Raw genomic sequence first — 17,363 nt, 5'->3', positions numbered from 1 at the left:
GCCATTTTTTTTTCATTTTTTCATTTTTTTGTCTTTTGGGGGGGGGGGGGGGGGTGGTTTACAAGGGATTGAACTCAGGGGCACTCAATCACTGAGCCACATCCTCAACCCTGTTTTGTATTTTATTTAGAGACAGGGTCTCTCTGAGTTGCTTAGCACCTCGCTTTGCTGAACCTGACTTTGAACTCATGATCCTCTTACCTCAGCCTCCCAAGCTACTGGGATAACAGGTGTGTGCCACTATGCCTGGCCTCATTTATTTCTTTTGGAAGGACAATATATTATCATGGTTCAAAAATACAAAGGATGTGAACATTTAAATTGAATCCAAAGCCTTCTGAAGTAGCTGTGCCAATTCATGTTTCCCTTTCCTCCTTTATGTGAGTACTGACAGGGAAGAAGGTACCAGGAAGCACACCTGGGTATCAGTTCATTTCATCTTCACCCTACTTTGTGTCACCCCATCTTTAGATGGGGAGAGCCAAGCATGGAGGTTAAGTCATGTGCCCACATAATCTCACCCATACCTGATATCACTGTTGATCAATGTTGGTCATCTGGCACATCATTCCTACAGAACTTTACCTGCATATAGAAGGGGCACAAATGGAAGCCCTTCAGTGCCCATTAGGATCATGTGGTAGACTGGGCCAGAAAACATAGGCAAGTAGCTATGTGCTGAGTAACATCTACAACTTTTACTATATTGAGACCAAAACCTGAAGAACAATGTCTATGTGTTAAGTACTATTGATGTTAAAAAGTCATCTTCAGGTCTTTGGATTTTTCTAAATGTACACATATGTTAACTTTCTATCACTATAACATATACTTGAGATAATCAGCTTATAAAGAGAAAAGATTTATTTTAGCTCCTTTCCTTTTATCCTTCCTTCTTTTAGTACTGGGGATTCTCTACCCTGAACTTCACCTCCTTCTTTTTTATTTTTATTTCAAGACAGGGTCTCAGTAAGTTGTGGAGGCTGGTTTCAAACTTGTGATCCTCCTTCCTTAGCCTCCTGAGTTGCTGGGTTTACAGGCATGCATCACTGTACTTAGCTGACATTTGATTTTCTACATAGAGCAGGGGCCTAGAACCAGTATGACTCAGCCCTACTCTGAGTTGCCATAAACATTTTTATATATATGAAATTGAGATTTAAGACTGAAGATTTTGGAGCTTTTGCCCCTGAAGCAAACATACTTTAGTTCCTTCTCTAAAGGCCATACAATGGCTGAAGTGGCAAGTGAAACCAGGATTAGAGGTTGCTCTTAGAAACAGGTCCTAATGTGAGATGTGAGTTAGTGAGTCTCTGTACATTTGGGGGGTAACAGAAGAAGCAGTTTAAGATAAGAATAAGCTATGCTTCATTATAATGGTCATCCTGTGCTTTCTATGTGGAGACATTCCACTGTGAGGTGTGGAATTCTCAGCCCTCACAGAGCTGTTTCATTTTTTCAGTTTATTTCTAACTTACCTTCTCTCTCTTTTCTGTTTTCTTTTCAGACTGAAATGTCTCCCATTAAGAAGGCAGTAATTGAATTCTGCCCTGGCCTGTCCCAGTATCAGATCTCCTCCATGAAGGAAACTCTTTGACTGTTCAGTTAATGTATTGTACAGATTGTATTTATATGTAAATTCCTGCTGTAAAATAATTTTTAAAACCTTGCCATTTCAAAGTCTGCCTTGAAAGGTTGTAGAAATTGATTTCTATTTTTAACTTCAGTTAGTGTCAGAGGGAAAAATTCAGACTGAACAGTTTAATTAAAGTGGCATTTTTCTATTTTCTTCTTGGGTTTTTAATTTCCTGGAATTTTAAAAAAGAAATTAAAAATGAAGACTTTCTCATAGTTTTGTTATGAAGAGAATTGAGCACTGTAAGGTCAGTTTGGACATACTGAAGGATGTGGGTGTGTGGGGGGTGGTTCTTTGGAAGGGGAGCAGCACAGAGCCAGGGTCCTGGCTGGGGCCCTTATCTTCTCAGAGTTGGTGTCACTAAAGTGTTCAAGATAGGCAAGGAGTCAGAATGGGAGGATGTGCACCCATACAGCCTGAGTCATGCCTGCTCCAGGTCCTTGCCCTGGTAGCCCTTGGGTCCCTGCTCTGAGGCCACCTCATGTGTACCCACGAGAAACCTTTTCAGAAAGCAAAGTGCAGCTCAGTGGTTCAGTGCTTGCCTAACATAAAAGTGTCCCTGGGTTCCAGCCCTAGCATGGTAGGAGCAGGGTGGAGAAAAAGCCAAATGCAGAGGTTTTTACATTATGAAATTAACCTCATAAATCAGAACAACCATAAAAGGAGAAAGAAGGGGGAAAAAATCAGTTCTAGTTTTACCACCCAGAGGTAACAGCCTTCAATATTTTGGACTAATTCCATCCAGTCTTTTTTAGCCATGAGGCAACTATTATCTGACTACAGGCAGCATTTCCCTTTGACCTTGTGACAGATCTTTCCCTTAAGTCTTATAAACTGTATGAACCCTCCCCTAACAGCTGCATGCATTCTGTCCAGGGGCCATTCCATAACTCATTGATCATTTCTCTGTCAACTGACAGACATGAAGTGGATGAGCCCAGGAGCTCCTATGCATGCAAAGGACACAGAAATCCCTCTGTGACAGGGAGCTAGAGTTGGTGTCACTAAAATGAGGGCACAAAGATTGGTTATTAAATTTGCATGCTCTGTCCCCTTCCTCTTATGCCCAGAGCCTGACTCCATTTTTCTAGGGGTAGCAGTGTTGTGCGGTGGGAGGAACCGTTTTCACTCTGCAGGTGAGTAGGCGGCTAGCAGCGTAGCTCGTGAGTCGAACGGCCTCCTGAGTCGCGCGTGTTGCTACCGTTCTGGCCAGGCCTATGGGTGGCCACCAGCGGGTTGGGTCCAGAGATGGCTTCCAGGAGGCCAGGTTCCCCAAAACCCATAAGCAAGGACTGGAAGAGGTCGGTTCCTCCGGGAATGCACTGGCCTCTCAAGATGCCTGGGGCTACTTATGTGGCGAGAGCCAAGCGCCGTTTCAAGCTGTCCATCCCGGATATATACCACAGCCGGCTGCTGGCCTCTCTCGATCCCCTGGCCTTGGACAAGGAGGCTCCGCAGAAGCCTGTGAAACAGGAGATAATGTCAGAGGAAAGGTTCTGGGGCGACCACCAGCCCCTCTCCAAGGTCAGAACCACCCCTGGGGTGAGGGGCAGTGACCAGGCCCCCATGGGTAGGGAGGGCGCGCAGGCCAGCAAGTGACTTATGGGTGACCCACCTGGTTTCTCCAGCCACTGTCCTCTGCCTGTCAGCAGCAGCCCTGGAGGGGAAAAGCTCAGAAACTGCTGTGGCAGGGCCAACTGGTGGAGATGCTGGGTGTCCCTGGGATTCCCGGGCCACAGCTTACTGGGGAAACCAGGATTCTTGTGCGGAGAGGACTCTCGTCCGCCACCTCCCACGGTTTGCTTATGCCCTCTGGTGGCGGATCCCATGAGTTCCCTTATCCCTGTGTTCCCATACCTTCTGAAGGCGGGTATCTTCTAGTCCTCCGCATCTCCACAGTCCTGCTGTTCTCCGCACGCCGCGGAGTCACCCGCAACCCTGCGTGCCACCCACGCCCTACGCTTCCTCGGACTTAGTCTGAGCATGTCTGCTTTCCTGAAGCGGAGCCCAAACCCCTCATCTCATTGTTCTATCTTTCTTCACACCAGCCATTACCACGAACAATTCTAAAATGTTTCCATCTCTCTCCAAGAAACCCTGTACCAGCTATCAGTCACTCCCTTTTACCACAGCTCATCCTCCCAAGCTATGGCAACCACCAATCTATTTTTCGTCTTTATAGATTCACCTATCCTAGACCTCTCATAGTAAGAGAATCAAGTGACAGGTGGTCTTTTATGAATAAAAGATTATTATTCTTTTATTTTTTAATATTTTTTATTATTATTCTTTTCCTTAGCCTAAATTTTTAGTGGTTCATCCACATTGTAGCATGCATCTGTACTTATTTATTTTTTTTTGCCAAATAATATTCCATTGTATGGCTGTTTTAGTCAGCTTTTTCACTGCTGTGACTGAAAGACCCGACCAGTACAACTGTAGAGGAGGAAAAGTTTGAGGGCTCATGGTTGCAGAGGTCTCAGTCCATAGACAGCCAAAGTCCATTCCCCCAGGTTCAAGGAGAGGCTGAATATCATGGTGGAAGAGTATGGCAGGGGGAAGCAGCTCACATGGTGATCAGAAAGCAGAGAGAGACTCCACTCTCCAGATATAAAATATATAACTCATAACCATAGGCTGAATGAACCACTTCCTTCAGCCACACCCCACCTGTCTTCAGTTACCACTCAGTTAATCCCACCAGGGATTAATTCACTGTCATAGTTAAGGCTGTGACTCAATCATTTCTCCTCCAAAGCTTCTTGCATTGTCTCCCACGTGAGCTTCTGGGGACAACTCACATCCAAACTATAATATTGGCTGTGAAATTTTATTTATTCATTCATCACTTGCTGGATATCTGGGTTGTTCCCACTTAATGCATTAATAATGCTGCCATGAATATTTTTGGCACACACATTTTTTTGTGTGGATATTTTCATTTCTATGGGGTCTCCACCTAGGTGTGAAATTGCTAGGTCATATTTTAATTCACAAATTTCACTTTCTGAAAAACTGCAAAATTATTTTCCAAAATAGCTGTACCACTTTGTGTTCCTGCCAGCAATGTGAGTTTCCATTTTTCCAAATCCCTGGCCAACAGCTACCTTAATTAGTGTGACATGGTATCACACTATGGCTTTCATTTTCATTTCCTAATGGCTAATGATGTTGAGAGTCTCTTCATATACTATCAACTATTGGCATGTCTTTGGAGAAATGTCTGTTCAGATCTTTTGCAATTTTTTTTTCTTCTGTTCTGGGCATTGAACCCAGAGTATCATTCATGCTAGGAAAATCTTGTATCACTGAGTTACATCCCTGGCTCTTTTGCCTACTTTTTTTTTGTGGTATTTGTCTTTTTATTGATGAGTTGTAAGAGTTCTTAATATATTCCAGGGCTGTGGGTATAGCTCAGTTGGTAGAGTGCTTGCCTTGCATGTATAAGGCCCTGAGTTCAATCCCCAGCACCACAAAATAATAATAATAATAATAATAATAATAATAATAATAATAATAATAAATATTTATTTTTTTCCAGATACAAGTCCCCTATTATATATATTATTAAAAATGATTCCCAATTATGGTAGCACATTCCTGTAATCCCAGCAACTTAGGAGACTGAGGCAGAAAGATCGAAAATTCACAGCCAAACAGAACAACTAAGTGACATCTTGTCTCAAAAAATAAAAGAGCTGGAGATACAATTCAATGGGAGAGTGCCTCTGGATTCAATCCCTAGTACCAAAAAATAAAACTAAAAAATTCCCATTATGTGATTTTTTTTCACTTTTTTGATGGTATGCTTTTAAAAAAACTAATTCTTTATTGATAAATATTTACACTAGAATTAGAAATGTCAGTAGAAAAGTAGAATTTAGAATCACTTTGGAGAATATTGTCATATTAAATATATTGTACAAAGATTTGATCATTAAAAATACAGAATGCTTCATGAATTTGCATGTCATCCTTGTGCAGGTACCATGCTAACTTCTATATTCTTCCAATTTTATTATATGTACTACTGAAGTGAAAGTTCTCTTTGAAATTGTGCTTGAAAGCACAATTTTTTTTTCATTTTGCTAATGTCCACCCTGTTATTTTTGTTGTTATTGCTTGTGTTTTGGTGTCATATCTAAGACGCTATGCCTAATGCAAAAATCATTTACACTTGTTTTCTTGTAAGAGTCATAGTTTTAACTCTTACATTTGAGTCTTTGATTCACTTTGAGATTGTTTTAATAGATGGTGTGAGGTAAAGGTCCAACCCTGTTCTCTTGCCATTTGTCTCAGCAAAAACTGCTAAAAAAGGCTATTGTCTCTTTTTAATTGTCTTGACACCCTTATAAAAATTAAATGTTTCTTTCTGGATTCTCAGTTATATTTCATTTATTTGTAGATAAAAATTAAATGTTTCTTTCTGGATTCTCAGTTATATTTCATTTATTTGTAGTTCTGTATTTATGCCATTGTTATGCTGTCTTGGTCAGTTGCTTGGTAGTAAGTTTTGAAATTAGAAAATGTGAGTCCTCTAGTCCTCTACATTTATTTATTTATTTTTGTGGTGCTGGGCATTGAAGCCAGGGCCTTGTGCATACGAGGTAAGTACTCTACCAACTGAGCTATATCCCCAGCCCTTCTTTACCTTTATTCTTAAGATTGTCTTGGTTATTTGGGTTCTCCTGAATTTCTATAAAAGTTTTAGAATCAGCTTAGCAATTTCTACAAATAAGTCAGCTTAGAATTTGGATGGTGTTGAATCATTTTGGAGAATATTGTCATATTAAAAACATCATATCTGCCCATCTATGAACATGGTGTGTCTTTCCATTTATTTTGATCGTCTTTAAATTCTTTCAATAATATCTTTTTTTCAGAGTGTAGGTTTTATATTTTCTTTGTTCAGTCAATTCTTATATATTCTTTTTGATGATTTTACAAATGTTTTTTGTTTGGAATGTTTTATTTTGCTCATGTATTGTGGTTAGAAATATAATTGTTTTTTATATATTGACCTTGTATCCTGTAACTTTTTTTTTTTTTTTTTATGGTACTAGGGATCGAACCCAGGGGTGCTTTATCACTGAGCCACATCCTCAGCTGTTTTTATTTTTTGAGACAAGTTCTCACTAAGGTGCTTAGGGCCTTGTTAAGTTGCTGAGGTTGGCTTTAAACTTTCGATCATTCTGCCTCAGCCTCCTGAGCCACTGTAATTACAGGCATGTACCACTGAACTCAGCTCCTACAACCTTCTTAAACTTATGTGGTCTATCCTTTTTTTCAGATCCCATTTAAAATTCTGAGCGGGCATGACCATGTTGTGAGTTCCTGCCACTTCTGCGTGAACGACACCAAGCTCCTCAGTGGCTCCTATGATCGCACTGTGAAACTGTGGGTAGGTGGCTCTGTGTTAAGTTCTACTGCAACTAAGATTAGGTACCTTTTATGAAGAGTTCTGCAGTACTGTTTCCTGACACTTAAGGATCCCAAGATTTGTAAAGGCCTTCTGAACAGAGTTGCAAGAAGGAAGAACCTTAGGGGCTGGGGTTGTGGCTCAGAGGTAGAGCACTTGCCCAGGACGCGTGAGGCACTGGGTTTGATTCTCAGCACCACATTAAAATACAGATATTGTGTTCACTTACAACTAAAAAATAATATTAAAAAACAGAAGAAGAAGAAGGAGGAACCTGCCTTAGTGTCAAGTAACCAGAAAGAGAAGTCAGTGTAGCTTAGGCCGGTCTATGAATCTGGATGCTCTGAGAGCAGGGGATGAGACCACTAGACTTAGAACTCCCAGCTTTTTTGAGGGTGGTTCTGCTGTGCCTGGGTACTACCTGAGGTTTCTGAGCTGTTATTTCTCTGGGTCTCCTCTTTCAACCACGGAGACTGTATGGCCAGGTCTGGGTTGTCATAGAGGACAGAAATATGGCCAGGCCTGGGACCTGTCCATGAGAGGTGGTTGAGAGAGGTAGGTCTGAGTACAGATCAGCACCCCAAAGTGTAAGAGGCAGGGGCACAAGGGATGAGGGTGTGATGTTCAGGCAAGGTTGCAGAGAGGTGACCACCTGGAGCCCTTCCAGAACTTTTGTGGACATGCTAGAAGATCTGCACAGGTTTTTTTTTTTGAAGGCATTGCTGTTTAGTGAGGAGTGGGTGAGGAGGAAGCAGGGTTGGAGGATGGCAGTGGCCGTCAGGGGCCAAATTAGAGATGGCTGTGTGGCTGGGGCTGTGATCCATGGGGGAGGACAGTCAGTTCTGAGTTTTATTGTCTTCTGGCTTCAGAAGCAGGAAGGGGAATGGTGGAGAGAATCAAGGCTGGTTCCCTGGTTCTGCTTTGGGTAACTGGGTAGCCAAAATCTCCTGACTCTACAGATAACCACAGAGGAACATCTTTTGTCATCTGGGGGTACCAAGGCCAGGTTGACCTGATGGAAGGTTTGAGGACTTTACAAGCTGGTTCAGACTCCAATTTAGGACCTACCAGCTCTGTAACCCTAGGTAGTTACATGACTTCCTGGGCCTTCCTGAGTCTCTCAAATCTCAGGACCAGCTGTGTTTCGGGGCTGCCACAGGCTTGCCTAGCTCACAGACCCCATCAGACTGCCACTGCCTCCTTTTGTAGCTGCCCCGTAAAAATCCCTGTCCCCAGAGCCCATGATCTCCTTGGGAAAACTGTGACTTTCTCAAGGACCCTTAAACACTTTTCTAATCCTTAGGGTGACCAAAATACACTGGGGACAAGGGAATCCCTGCTCTTGTCATCACCTAGGATAGGGGGCATAGCAACTTTCCAAATATGTGTTTTGCTTTACCATCTACAGATTCTTCCATTTCAGTCATAGTGTCCCTCTCTGTTTTGGCTAAAGGGCTCCTATCTCCATCAATGCATATTACCTGTTTCCACTCTGATTGTTGTCCCCAAATTAGGGACCATTCATGGAGATATCCTTTGTTCCCCACCATGGCCTACTTGCCCTTGCTCCTTGCCTTTTCCATCCCCCACCCACAGGCAGTTACTTCTACATTTGCTACCTCAAATGTCCTCCTCTTTCTCACAAACCATCCTTCTTCCTATCTCAGGAAACATGTCCAAGCACCTTACCCTCGCCACTGCACTTGCCTACCCACTCTGCTGCCATCTCCAGGCAGGCTGAGCATCCTGAGGCTCTTGTCCTCTGCCTTCCTTACATCTTCCCCTCTAACCCCACCACTGCCAGCTCTCCCTAGGGCTTCCTAACTTGGCTGGCCCCATTGATTGCCCTTTCCCAGGAGCTCTTTCACTTCCCATTGTTTTTCTTTTCCCTATTTTCTTCCCCCCAGCTGTGGCTCTCCCTGCCTCAACCTCTGCCCTCATCCTGTACCCTCTTTCCCTCTGAAGAGGATAAAGCCATTACTGCACACAACCACCTTCTCTATTCACAGAATCTTGACTCCAGCCAGCACCCGAACATCTAACTTCATCTTTCTTTCTTTCTTTTTTTTTTTTTTTTTGATGGTGCTGGGGATTGAACCTAGGGTCTTGTGGTTCATGTGAGGCAAGCACTTTACCAACTGAGCTATATCCCCAGCCTAACTTCATCTTTCAAAGCCCTTTTTTTTTTTGAATGTGAGATCATTGTGAATAATTTGGAAGGTCCATATGAAGAAACCAGGGAAGAAAGTCACCCTTCATTCCATTTCCAATATTCCTCAAAATATATTGGCACTTTTCTTTATTGTCATTAAAAAAATAAGTTTGGGTAGATTTCTAGAAGTAGGATAGATAATTCATTTGCATAATTATGATATTATTTCTTTACTTTTACTGTGTTTTCTTTAGAGCACAGTAAAATATATTTTAAAACATAAAAAATATGTTTGGTAGTTTTTCTCATATACGTAATATGATTTTATTACAGAAAATGCATAAAACACAAAAACTCATCATTTCATGACCCCAGAGTTATCTGCTCTGAAATTGCTGGAGGGTATTTTTTTTTTTTATATATATATATTTATTTATTTATAAAATTGGGGCCACATAGAAATACTGAATATATATCCATAGTACACTTGAGCTACTCATATTATCACATCTCCTTGATTTTTCCTATTTATTATAGCCTCTTCCTCCCCAATCATTCAAAATCTGACTAGTATTCCCCCTTAAATTGAATCCACAGGTTTCACTTGGCGTTTGGAATCCTGCTTCCCAATGCCAAGTGAAGAGAGCAGGCTTTTCAGTCCATAACTCTATTCTTCCTCTTGGCCATGGGGTGTCACTGTTAAGTACTGAACCTGCACGGCCCTATAGTACCCATTCATTCTAGTAATGCTCTTAGTTGATAGGGGCCCCTCTCCAGGCTCCGTGGGCGTCTCTCAGTTCCAGGCCCCACAGTTATCATTTCCTTAGTTCACAGAAATAAACAAACAAACAAACATATATATCCCCGTAGAGCAACATACCAGCCAGGGAAGCTGGATTCCAGGCTGTCATTACTAGCCCTTTTTTTCCTAGGCCATTAGACTCTTAAGCCCAGGTTACCAGCTTTGGATGGACCTGTCTTGGTACATTTCACTTTGAAACCTCTGATGTCCTTTCCTTTCACTGGGCTTTGAGTAGGGTCTTCTAGGATCACCTGAAATGACCCGGTTATTTCGGGTCTTCTAGAATAGGAGTTGAGGCCTGGGTCTGTGCAGCAAAGCATTCACATAGCAGGCCTGGTGCTGCTAGTCTTGGCAAGGCTGCCGCTGACTTACATTTAGGAACCTGATAGGTGAACAGTTCCCTATAATCATATGAGGTTTCTCCAAATGGCAAGGCTGGCTCACTCCCCTTGACTGCTTGTACAAGCTGCTTTTCTTCTGGAAGTCTGGAAGTTGGGTGTGTGTTAGGCAGAGAGTTCCTATGTGATCAGCCCTCTCCCGGAAGACAACACCTCATACAAGTTGTTGCAACTTGTTGCTGGAGGAACTGAGTACTTTCTAGCCACTTCTCAGAAGTTCTTAGAAACCTGAACTGTTTTCTCTGGACTTCACCCCAAGCCCCTTTCTCTTTGCTGGTTTGGCTTTGTGTCTGTTACTGTAATAATTCTCAGCTGTGAATATGACTCTGAAGGAGTTCAGTGAATCATTAAACCTGTTCCCCGAACAAAGTCCCTTACCAGAAGGCCTTGGAGTCCTGATGCTAAGTGGTCTTTATATATCCTGGGAGTGATGTTACAGATTACAGACCTGCCTTTTTCAGACTGAAAAATTCCTACACCCTGGCACCATTATTTTACATAACAAATGCAAGACCTTTCTAGTTAGTCATTTTTTTAAAAAAGGAAATATAAAAAGAAAACAAAAAAAGCGAGTCATGTCTTACCAATAACTTGTGTCAATGGGGCTCCCTGTAACCTCTTCCCCTGCTTTTTATCCTAAAAACCTGTTGGCACATATGTTATTAAAAATATTTTGTCTTTGCTACCACAGATACCCTTCTACTCTGGTACCCTGCTTTGCTCTCATCATATTCCGTCATTACTGACCTTCAGCATAATTGTCAGCAGTTGTCAATGCTCCCCTATTGGGCAGGCTACATTTCTGTTTGTTCATTTTGAGACAGAGTCTCCTTAAGTTGCCCAGGCTGGCCTTAAATTTGCAAGACCCTCCTGTCTCAGTCTCCTGTGTAGTGGGATTGCAGGCATGTACCACCACAGATTATTTTAGCCATTCACATTTAGATGGACTCCCAGACTCTTGCCTTATTTTTGCATCACACATTACCTACAATGCAAGACGAACCTTTTTCTTCTTCCTTTTTTTGATACCAGGGATTGAACACAGGGGCACTTAGCCATTGAGACACATCCCCAGCCTTTTAAAATATTTTATTTAGAGACAGGGTCTTGCTGAGTTGAACTTGTTTTCTCTTTCTTTCCTTCTTTCCTTCCTTCTTTCTTTCTTTCCTTCCTTCCTTCCTTCCTTCCTTCCTTTCTTTTTCTTTCTTTCTTTCTCTTTCTCTCTTTCTCTCTCCTTCCTTCCTTCCTTCCTTCCTTCCTTCCTTCCTTCCTTCCTTCCTTCCTTCCTTNCTTTCTTTCTTTCTTTCTTTCTTTCTTTCTTTCTTTCTTTCTTTCTTTCTTTCTTTCTTTCTTTCTTTCTTTCTTTCTTTCTTTCTTTCTTTCTTTCTTTCTTTCTTTCCTGTTGTGGATTGAACCCAGGGCCTTATGCATGCTAGGCAAGCCCTCTACAACTGAGCTATATCCCCAATCATGGATGAACCTTTTTATGCATACTTATTTGACCACAAATATGTTCATTTTGTTAGGAGGGCCCTCTTAGAGTAGAAATGTTGGGTCAAAGGACATAATATTTAAAAAGAAAGTTCTTGAAAGATATTGCTAGATTCTGCAAAGCCTTTTAGCCAGTAAATAATGAGAATATTATCTGTTTGCCGTTCTGCTTCAGAGTGGCCAGTGCCCATCTGGTGTGTGTGGAGCAATAGAGAAGTATTAGGGGATGCCATGCAAGGCAAGGGCATCCTTTCTGCTCAGGATCAGGGAGGTGTTGGAAAGTTTTTGATCTTTGGAACTGAGTGAGAGTCATAGAGACCAGTAGGAAAGCTAAAGGCTGCTGTTGACCTCAGTCCATGACTTCAGCAAACATAGCTGTGACCACTCTCTCTCCTCTCTCTCCTGCTGATTTGAGGATGCCATGGACGGATCTGTGATTCGGGATTTTGAGGAAGGGCCCTCAGCTCCTGTTACAGAGTGCAGCATCACAGCTGACAGCAGAAGGTAACCTTTCCTCTTGTTTACCCTGGGCAGGAAAAGTGAGAGGTAGCCAGCAGCCCACTGTACAGACATGACAGTGACAATGTTGTTTTAAAAATTTTTAAAGCAAATACACAACTATGTTCCCTTATTGGGGCTCAAGGTATCTACTCTTTTGTTGTGAGAAATCAAGTGGATGTGACAGCACATTGAAAACTTAAAGCACTTAAAAGAGAACATTTATTGTGGTTAATCCATTCTGAATTTTCTTCATGGAAACCTAGACTGTCTTCTCTGGACGTCACCCCAAGCTTCTTTCTCTTTGCTGGTTTGGCTTTGTGTCTGTCACTATAATAACTCTCAGCTGTGAACATGACTCTGAAGGAGTTCAGTGAATCATTAAACCTGTCTGGCCTTGTAGTCACATGGAGACTGTGGCAGCTGCAAGGGGCCTTAGCAATCTAGTCAAGGCTCTTATTTTTCAGGGGAAACTGGGGCCTAGGAAAGCATGAGCTGTCATCTGGGAAGGGTCAGGGATAGGAAGCAGTGGCTCACAAGAGGAAAGCTTCAGGGATATGTTTGCGTAAATCTATTCACATGGATGTGAGAAATGGGAGGTGAGCCTTTAACAGTCAAGAATACTTGCTTTAAAATGGCTTAGATTTTATCCTGAGTAGCAGCTCTGAAACTGGTATACTAATAAAATAACTAGAATGGGATTTACGTTTCATAGGATTTTATAGAGACAAACTTTGCCACAGAAATGTGGAATATAAGGAGACAAAAGTACATTTGTTTTTAGCTAAATGTACAATAAAATATTTCAAAACAAAGTCAGCTGTCTATGAATGCGTTTTCCTGTAAAAAGACATGAGCAGAGAGGGAAGTGAGTGGTCCTTATGAATTATAAAGATCTTCTTAGAAGGATGTTGTAAATTACAGAACAGAAGAAATGCTACTTTTAAAGCCTTAAATATAAAAGTACGTATCTGGCTGGCTGAAGGAGTACAGAAGATAATTGGTAATATTAGATTGTCTCTGTTTTGAATGGGAACACACTACTCCCCAGTGGGGCTCATGGAGCATCTTTTGAAAGATTCTTGTATTATTTGCAATCTTGGTCCTAAATTATAAAAAGAAGAAAAAGTCCTCGTAGAAACCACAGGCCTGATTGTCTCTGTGGTTAAGGCCCAATGTTTGTCATTTTATTTCTAGAATTATTGCAGCATCCTATGACAAAACAGTGAGGACTTGGGACCTTGAAACAGGCCAGCTGCTGGTATGTATATCCTGCCCCCATGGCCCAGGATCTTGACTGGGCCTCGTAGCTTTGGGCTGGACTTTGAATTAGGAGAGATGACAAAAACCCAGTTTTCCAGGAATGGAGAGTTTTCTTGGGGACCAAGATGTAGATGTGTACAGCACTCTATGGTGGTCATCGCTTGCAAAGTTTGGAAGATGTAGATAGTGGAGGGGGTGTAACAGGCAGATCAAGGGCTTCTGTTTGAAAGATGGGAAGGGTTTGGCTACACAGAAAGAGGCTGGGTTGGGGTTGGGCATGGTATTCAGGGTCCCCTGTGGGCTATTTGAATTTGATGAGACAGGAAGTAGGGCTGAGGCCATGCATGGGACACAGGCCATTGTGGCCAAAGAATCATAACTTTGTGCCTTTCCCAATCTGTTCTCTTTCTGTCTTAGAGGGGGCTACTATCTACCCACCAAATAGGCCTGAGATCTACCCTTTCCCACCCTTTCCTGCCCATGCCTGGGCAACCTCAGCCCTGCTCAGGGCCTACTAGGGACCTTCTCTGTTCCCAGCTCTTCTCTTCTACCTTCAGCAACAATTTATGGCCTCCCCTCTTCTTATGTCTTCTCTCCGCTCCTTAAAAAAAACAAATTTTTTTTTTTTTTTGTACTAGAGATTGAACCCAGCGATGCTTTACTACTCAGCTATAAGGCCAAGCCTTTTTTTTTTTTTTTCAATATTTATTTTTTAGTTGTAGTTGGACACAGTACTTTATTTCTTTATTTTTGTGTGGTGCTGAGGATTGAACCCAGTGCCTCAGGCATGCTAGGTGAGCCACTATGGCTGAGCCACAACCCCAACCCCATAATCCCAAGCCTTTTTAATTTATTTTGAGACAAGGGGTCACTAAGTTGCTGAGGCTGGCCTCAAACTTGCAATCCTCCTGCCTCAGCCTCCTGAGTTGCTGGGATTACAGGAATGTGTGAGTGTGCCCAGCCATGTTCCAGTTTTAGGGTATATAACTAGATTTTGTTGCTAATTTTTTTTTTTTTTTTTTTGGTACTGGGGATTGAACCCACTTAACCACTGTGCCATATCCTCAACCTTTTTTTTTTTTCCCCAATATTTTTTTATTTAGAGACAGGGTCTCACCAAGTTGATTAGGGTCTCACCAAGGTGCTGGGCCTGGCCTCGAACAACTTGCGATCTTCCAGCCTCATCCTGGCCTTGAACTTGTAATCTTCCTGCCTCAGCCTCCCGAGTTGCTGGAATTGCTGGCATGTGCCACTGCACCCAGCAGTCATTGCTAATTTAAAAAGCATAGAGTTGTAAAAAATGCCTTTGAGAAATTTATGCCAACTCATACCCTAGGTGCTCAAGAGGAATACACCATCTATCTCCTACTCTCACATGCTAGAAATCATGATTTAAACAAAATTCTAGTCCATATGATAGCTGAAAAGCAAAACTTGCACAGATTTTTCTTTGCTTTGAATATTTTCCTACATGTTTATTTCTTCTGTTATAAGTTTCCTATTATTCTTGTCTCTAGCCAGTTTTCCTACTTGAAGTGCTTTTCTCTTTCTTCTTTAAAAGTACTTCTATTTATTTTTGTTGCACAAGTCATCCATGCCTTTTGCCAACGGTGAAGCTCAACTAGTTATCTACTGCTGCTTGATAAATGACTCTGAAACTTAGCAGCTTTGAACAGCAACATTTATATCTCTCATAGGAAATCTAGGAGCAGCTTAACTGGGTGGTTCTGGCTCAGGTATTTTGTAAAGTCACAGTAGAAATGTCTCTTGGGGCTACAGTCATTTTAAGGCTCCACTGGGGCTAAAGGGACTCCTTCCAAGATGGCTCACTCACATGGCTGTTGGCAGGAGGCCTCAGTTCATCTCAACGTGGACCCCCAGGGAGACATATGGACATGACAGTTAACTCCCACAGAGTACATGAGCCAAGAAAGAACAAGGAGTAAACCATGATTTTTTTTCATTTTTATTTTTAATTTTGGGGGATTAAACTCAGGCCCTTGAAAAAGCCAAACATTGCTCTACCACTGAGCTATACCCCAGTCCCTTGATTTTTTTTATAACCTAATACCACATTGTCCATTCTGCCACATTTTACTCTTTAGAAGCAACATTCAAGAGGAGGGCTCTTTTATTCCACCCGTTGGAGGGAGAACTGATGAAGAGTTTGAGGAAAATTCTAAAGCTATCACAATAACAATACTATAATTTATGATGTATAGAGAGATCCTCCTTTCCTACATTGTTGAGCAGTCCATTCATTGTCCCCTTCTTGCCCTTGGGTGTAGGGTTGGGGAGGGCTGGTTTTTTTTTTTCTTTTTTTTTTTTTTGGTCTTGTCTGTGTATAGGGCAGACATTTAGTAAAGTCTTGTTTACCCAACTGAATAGGAAGAAAGTTGCCATTGCTACAACCTTGCTGCCATATCTCTAGGTATTCTCTGTGTCCCTCCTGGACACAGATATTATATTGACTTAATGAATTAAAAGCAAACTTAAACATTCAGTTCTTTTCTTCTCACTAGCCCATTACAAGTACTCAGTGACCATATGTGGCCAGTGGCTGCCATGTTGGATGGTTCAAGGACAGAACAGTCCATCATCTCAGAAAGTCCTACTGGGCAGACCTGGGTCAGAGAGAAAGGGAAAACAACTTTTCAGTTTTTCTTCTTTTCAGTGGCAGACCAACCATGATTACTTCATAGTGTCCTGTAAGTTGTCTCCTAACGGCAAATATGTGGCCTTAAGCTTGGATGTGGATCGTGGAATCTGCATAATGGATGCGGAAAACACCACCATTTTGGCAAACATTAAAGGTGAGGTTGCACAGCTCCCTGCTCATTCTGTCTGTTATAGGAACAATTGCTTGTCACTTGATGGGTAGTGACTTTCCAGTGGTTTATTTGGCAGAACTATTATGAAAAAAGCCATATAAGTAAAGTGGGATGCCCACTAAGAAAAGCAGTTAAAACCAAGTCTTTAATAAATGCTTTCCCTTCTGTCTCATGCTTGTAGCAAATGAAACATTTTGCTCAACCTCACGTGGATATTGGAAGCCTAACTTTTTATTGAGTGGAGGCTTGACTTTCTTAACATTTCCACCTGTATTTTTACAATTTAAAAATAATCATCAGGGCTGGGGTTGTAGCTCAGTGGTAGAGCTCTTGCCTCACATGCGTGAGGCCCTGGGTTTGGTCCCCAGCACCACATAAAAATAAACAAATAAAAATAAAGATAATGTGTCCATCTACAACTAAAAAAAAAAAATTAAAAAAAAATCATCACTGTATGTCAATTTCCTGGATGTGACACTGTAATATGGTGATGTAAGGTATAAGTGTGGGGGTAAATTGGGTGAAGGGCATACAAGGATTTCTCTATTATTCCTTGTGCCTAGAAGGAGATTTGCAGTTATTTCAAAATAAAAAGTTAAAAAATATATGATAATTGTAAAAACAAATTCATCGTGTAAAATAAAAGATGAAAGGTGGCTTCACCTGTCCTATCTCTTCCCCAGATTATGATAATTATCTATTATCTATTACTATATAATAATCCATTATTATGATTATATATTATACAACAATAATATAACCTATTATTATTATTACTATTTTCTGTGGTGCTGGGAATGGAACCCAGGGCCATACACATGCTAGACAAGCACTGTACCACTGAACCACACCCTAGCCCACAGTGATCTATTA

General features: G+C 41.6%; 2 protein-coding genes and 1 non-coding gene across 3 annotated transcripts in view; 2 read left to right on the top strand and 1 right to left on the bottom strand.

The window, feature by feature from the left end:
• Gpatch1 (G-patch domain containing 1) overlaps positions 1-1,784 on the top strand; it is a 44,778-nt gene extending 42,994 nt beyond the window's left edge. The window contains exon 20 of the mRNA XM_015496927.2: positions 1,508-1,784. Coding sequence (XP_015352413.1) covers positions 1,508-1,538 — 31 coding nt within the window. The 3' untranslated portion in view covers positions 1,539-1,784. The remainder of the gene's footprint in view (positions 1-1,507) is intronic.
• A 134-nt stretch (positions 1,785-1,918) lies between these two features.
• Positions 1,919-17,363, top strand: part of Wdr88 (WD repeat domain 88) — a 39,207-nt gene continuing 23,762 nt past the window's right edge. The window contains exons 1-5 of the mRNA XM_015496926.2: positions 1,919-3,160; positions 6,927-7,037; positions 12,314-12,402; positions 13,594-13,657; positions 16,334-16,472. Of these exons, the coding sequence (XP_015352412.1) occupies positions 2,885-3,160; positions 6,927-7,037; positions 12,314-12,402; positions 13,594-13,657; positions 16,334-16,472 (679 nt within the window). The 5' untranslated portion in view covers positions 1,919-2,884. The remainder of the gene's footprint in view (positions 3,161-6,926; positions 7,038-12,313; positions 12,403-13,593; positions 13,658-16,333; positions 16,473-17,363) is intronic.
• On the bottom strand, positions 5,576-5,681 carry LOC125612673. Its single transcript, XR_007343153.1, has one exon. It is a non-coding gene; the product is annotated as a U6 spliceosomal RNA (small nuclear RNA).

Source organism: Marmota marmota, unplaced genomic scaffold, assembly GCF_001458135.2.
Source record: "Marmota marmota marmota unplaced genomic scaffold, marMar, whole genome shotgun sequence".
Taxonomy (NCBI): domain Eukaryota; kingdom Metazoa; phylum Chordata; class Mammalia; order Rodentia; family Sciuridae; genus Marmota; species Marmota marmota.
The sequence above is the reverse complement of the archived record's forward strand: the minus strand, read 5'-3'. Positions and strand labels throughout refer to the sequence as shown.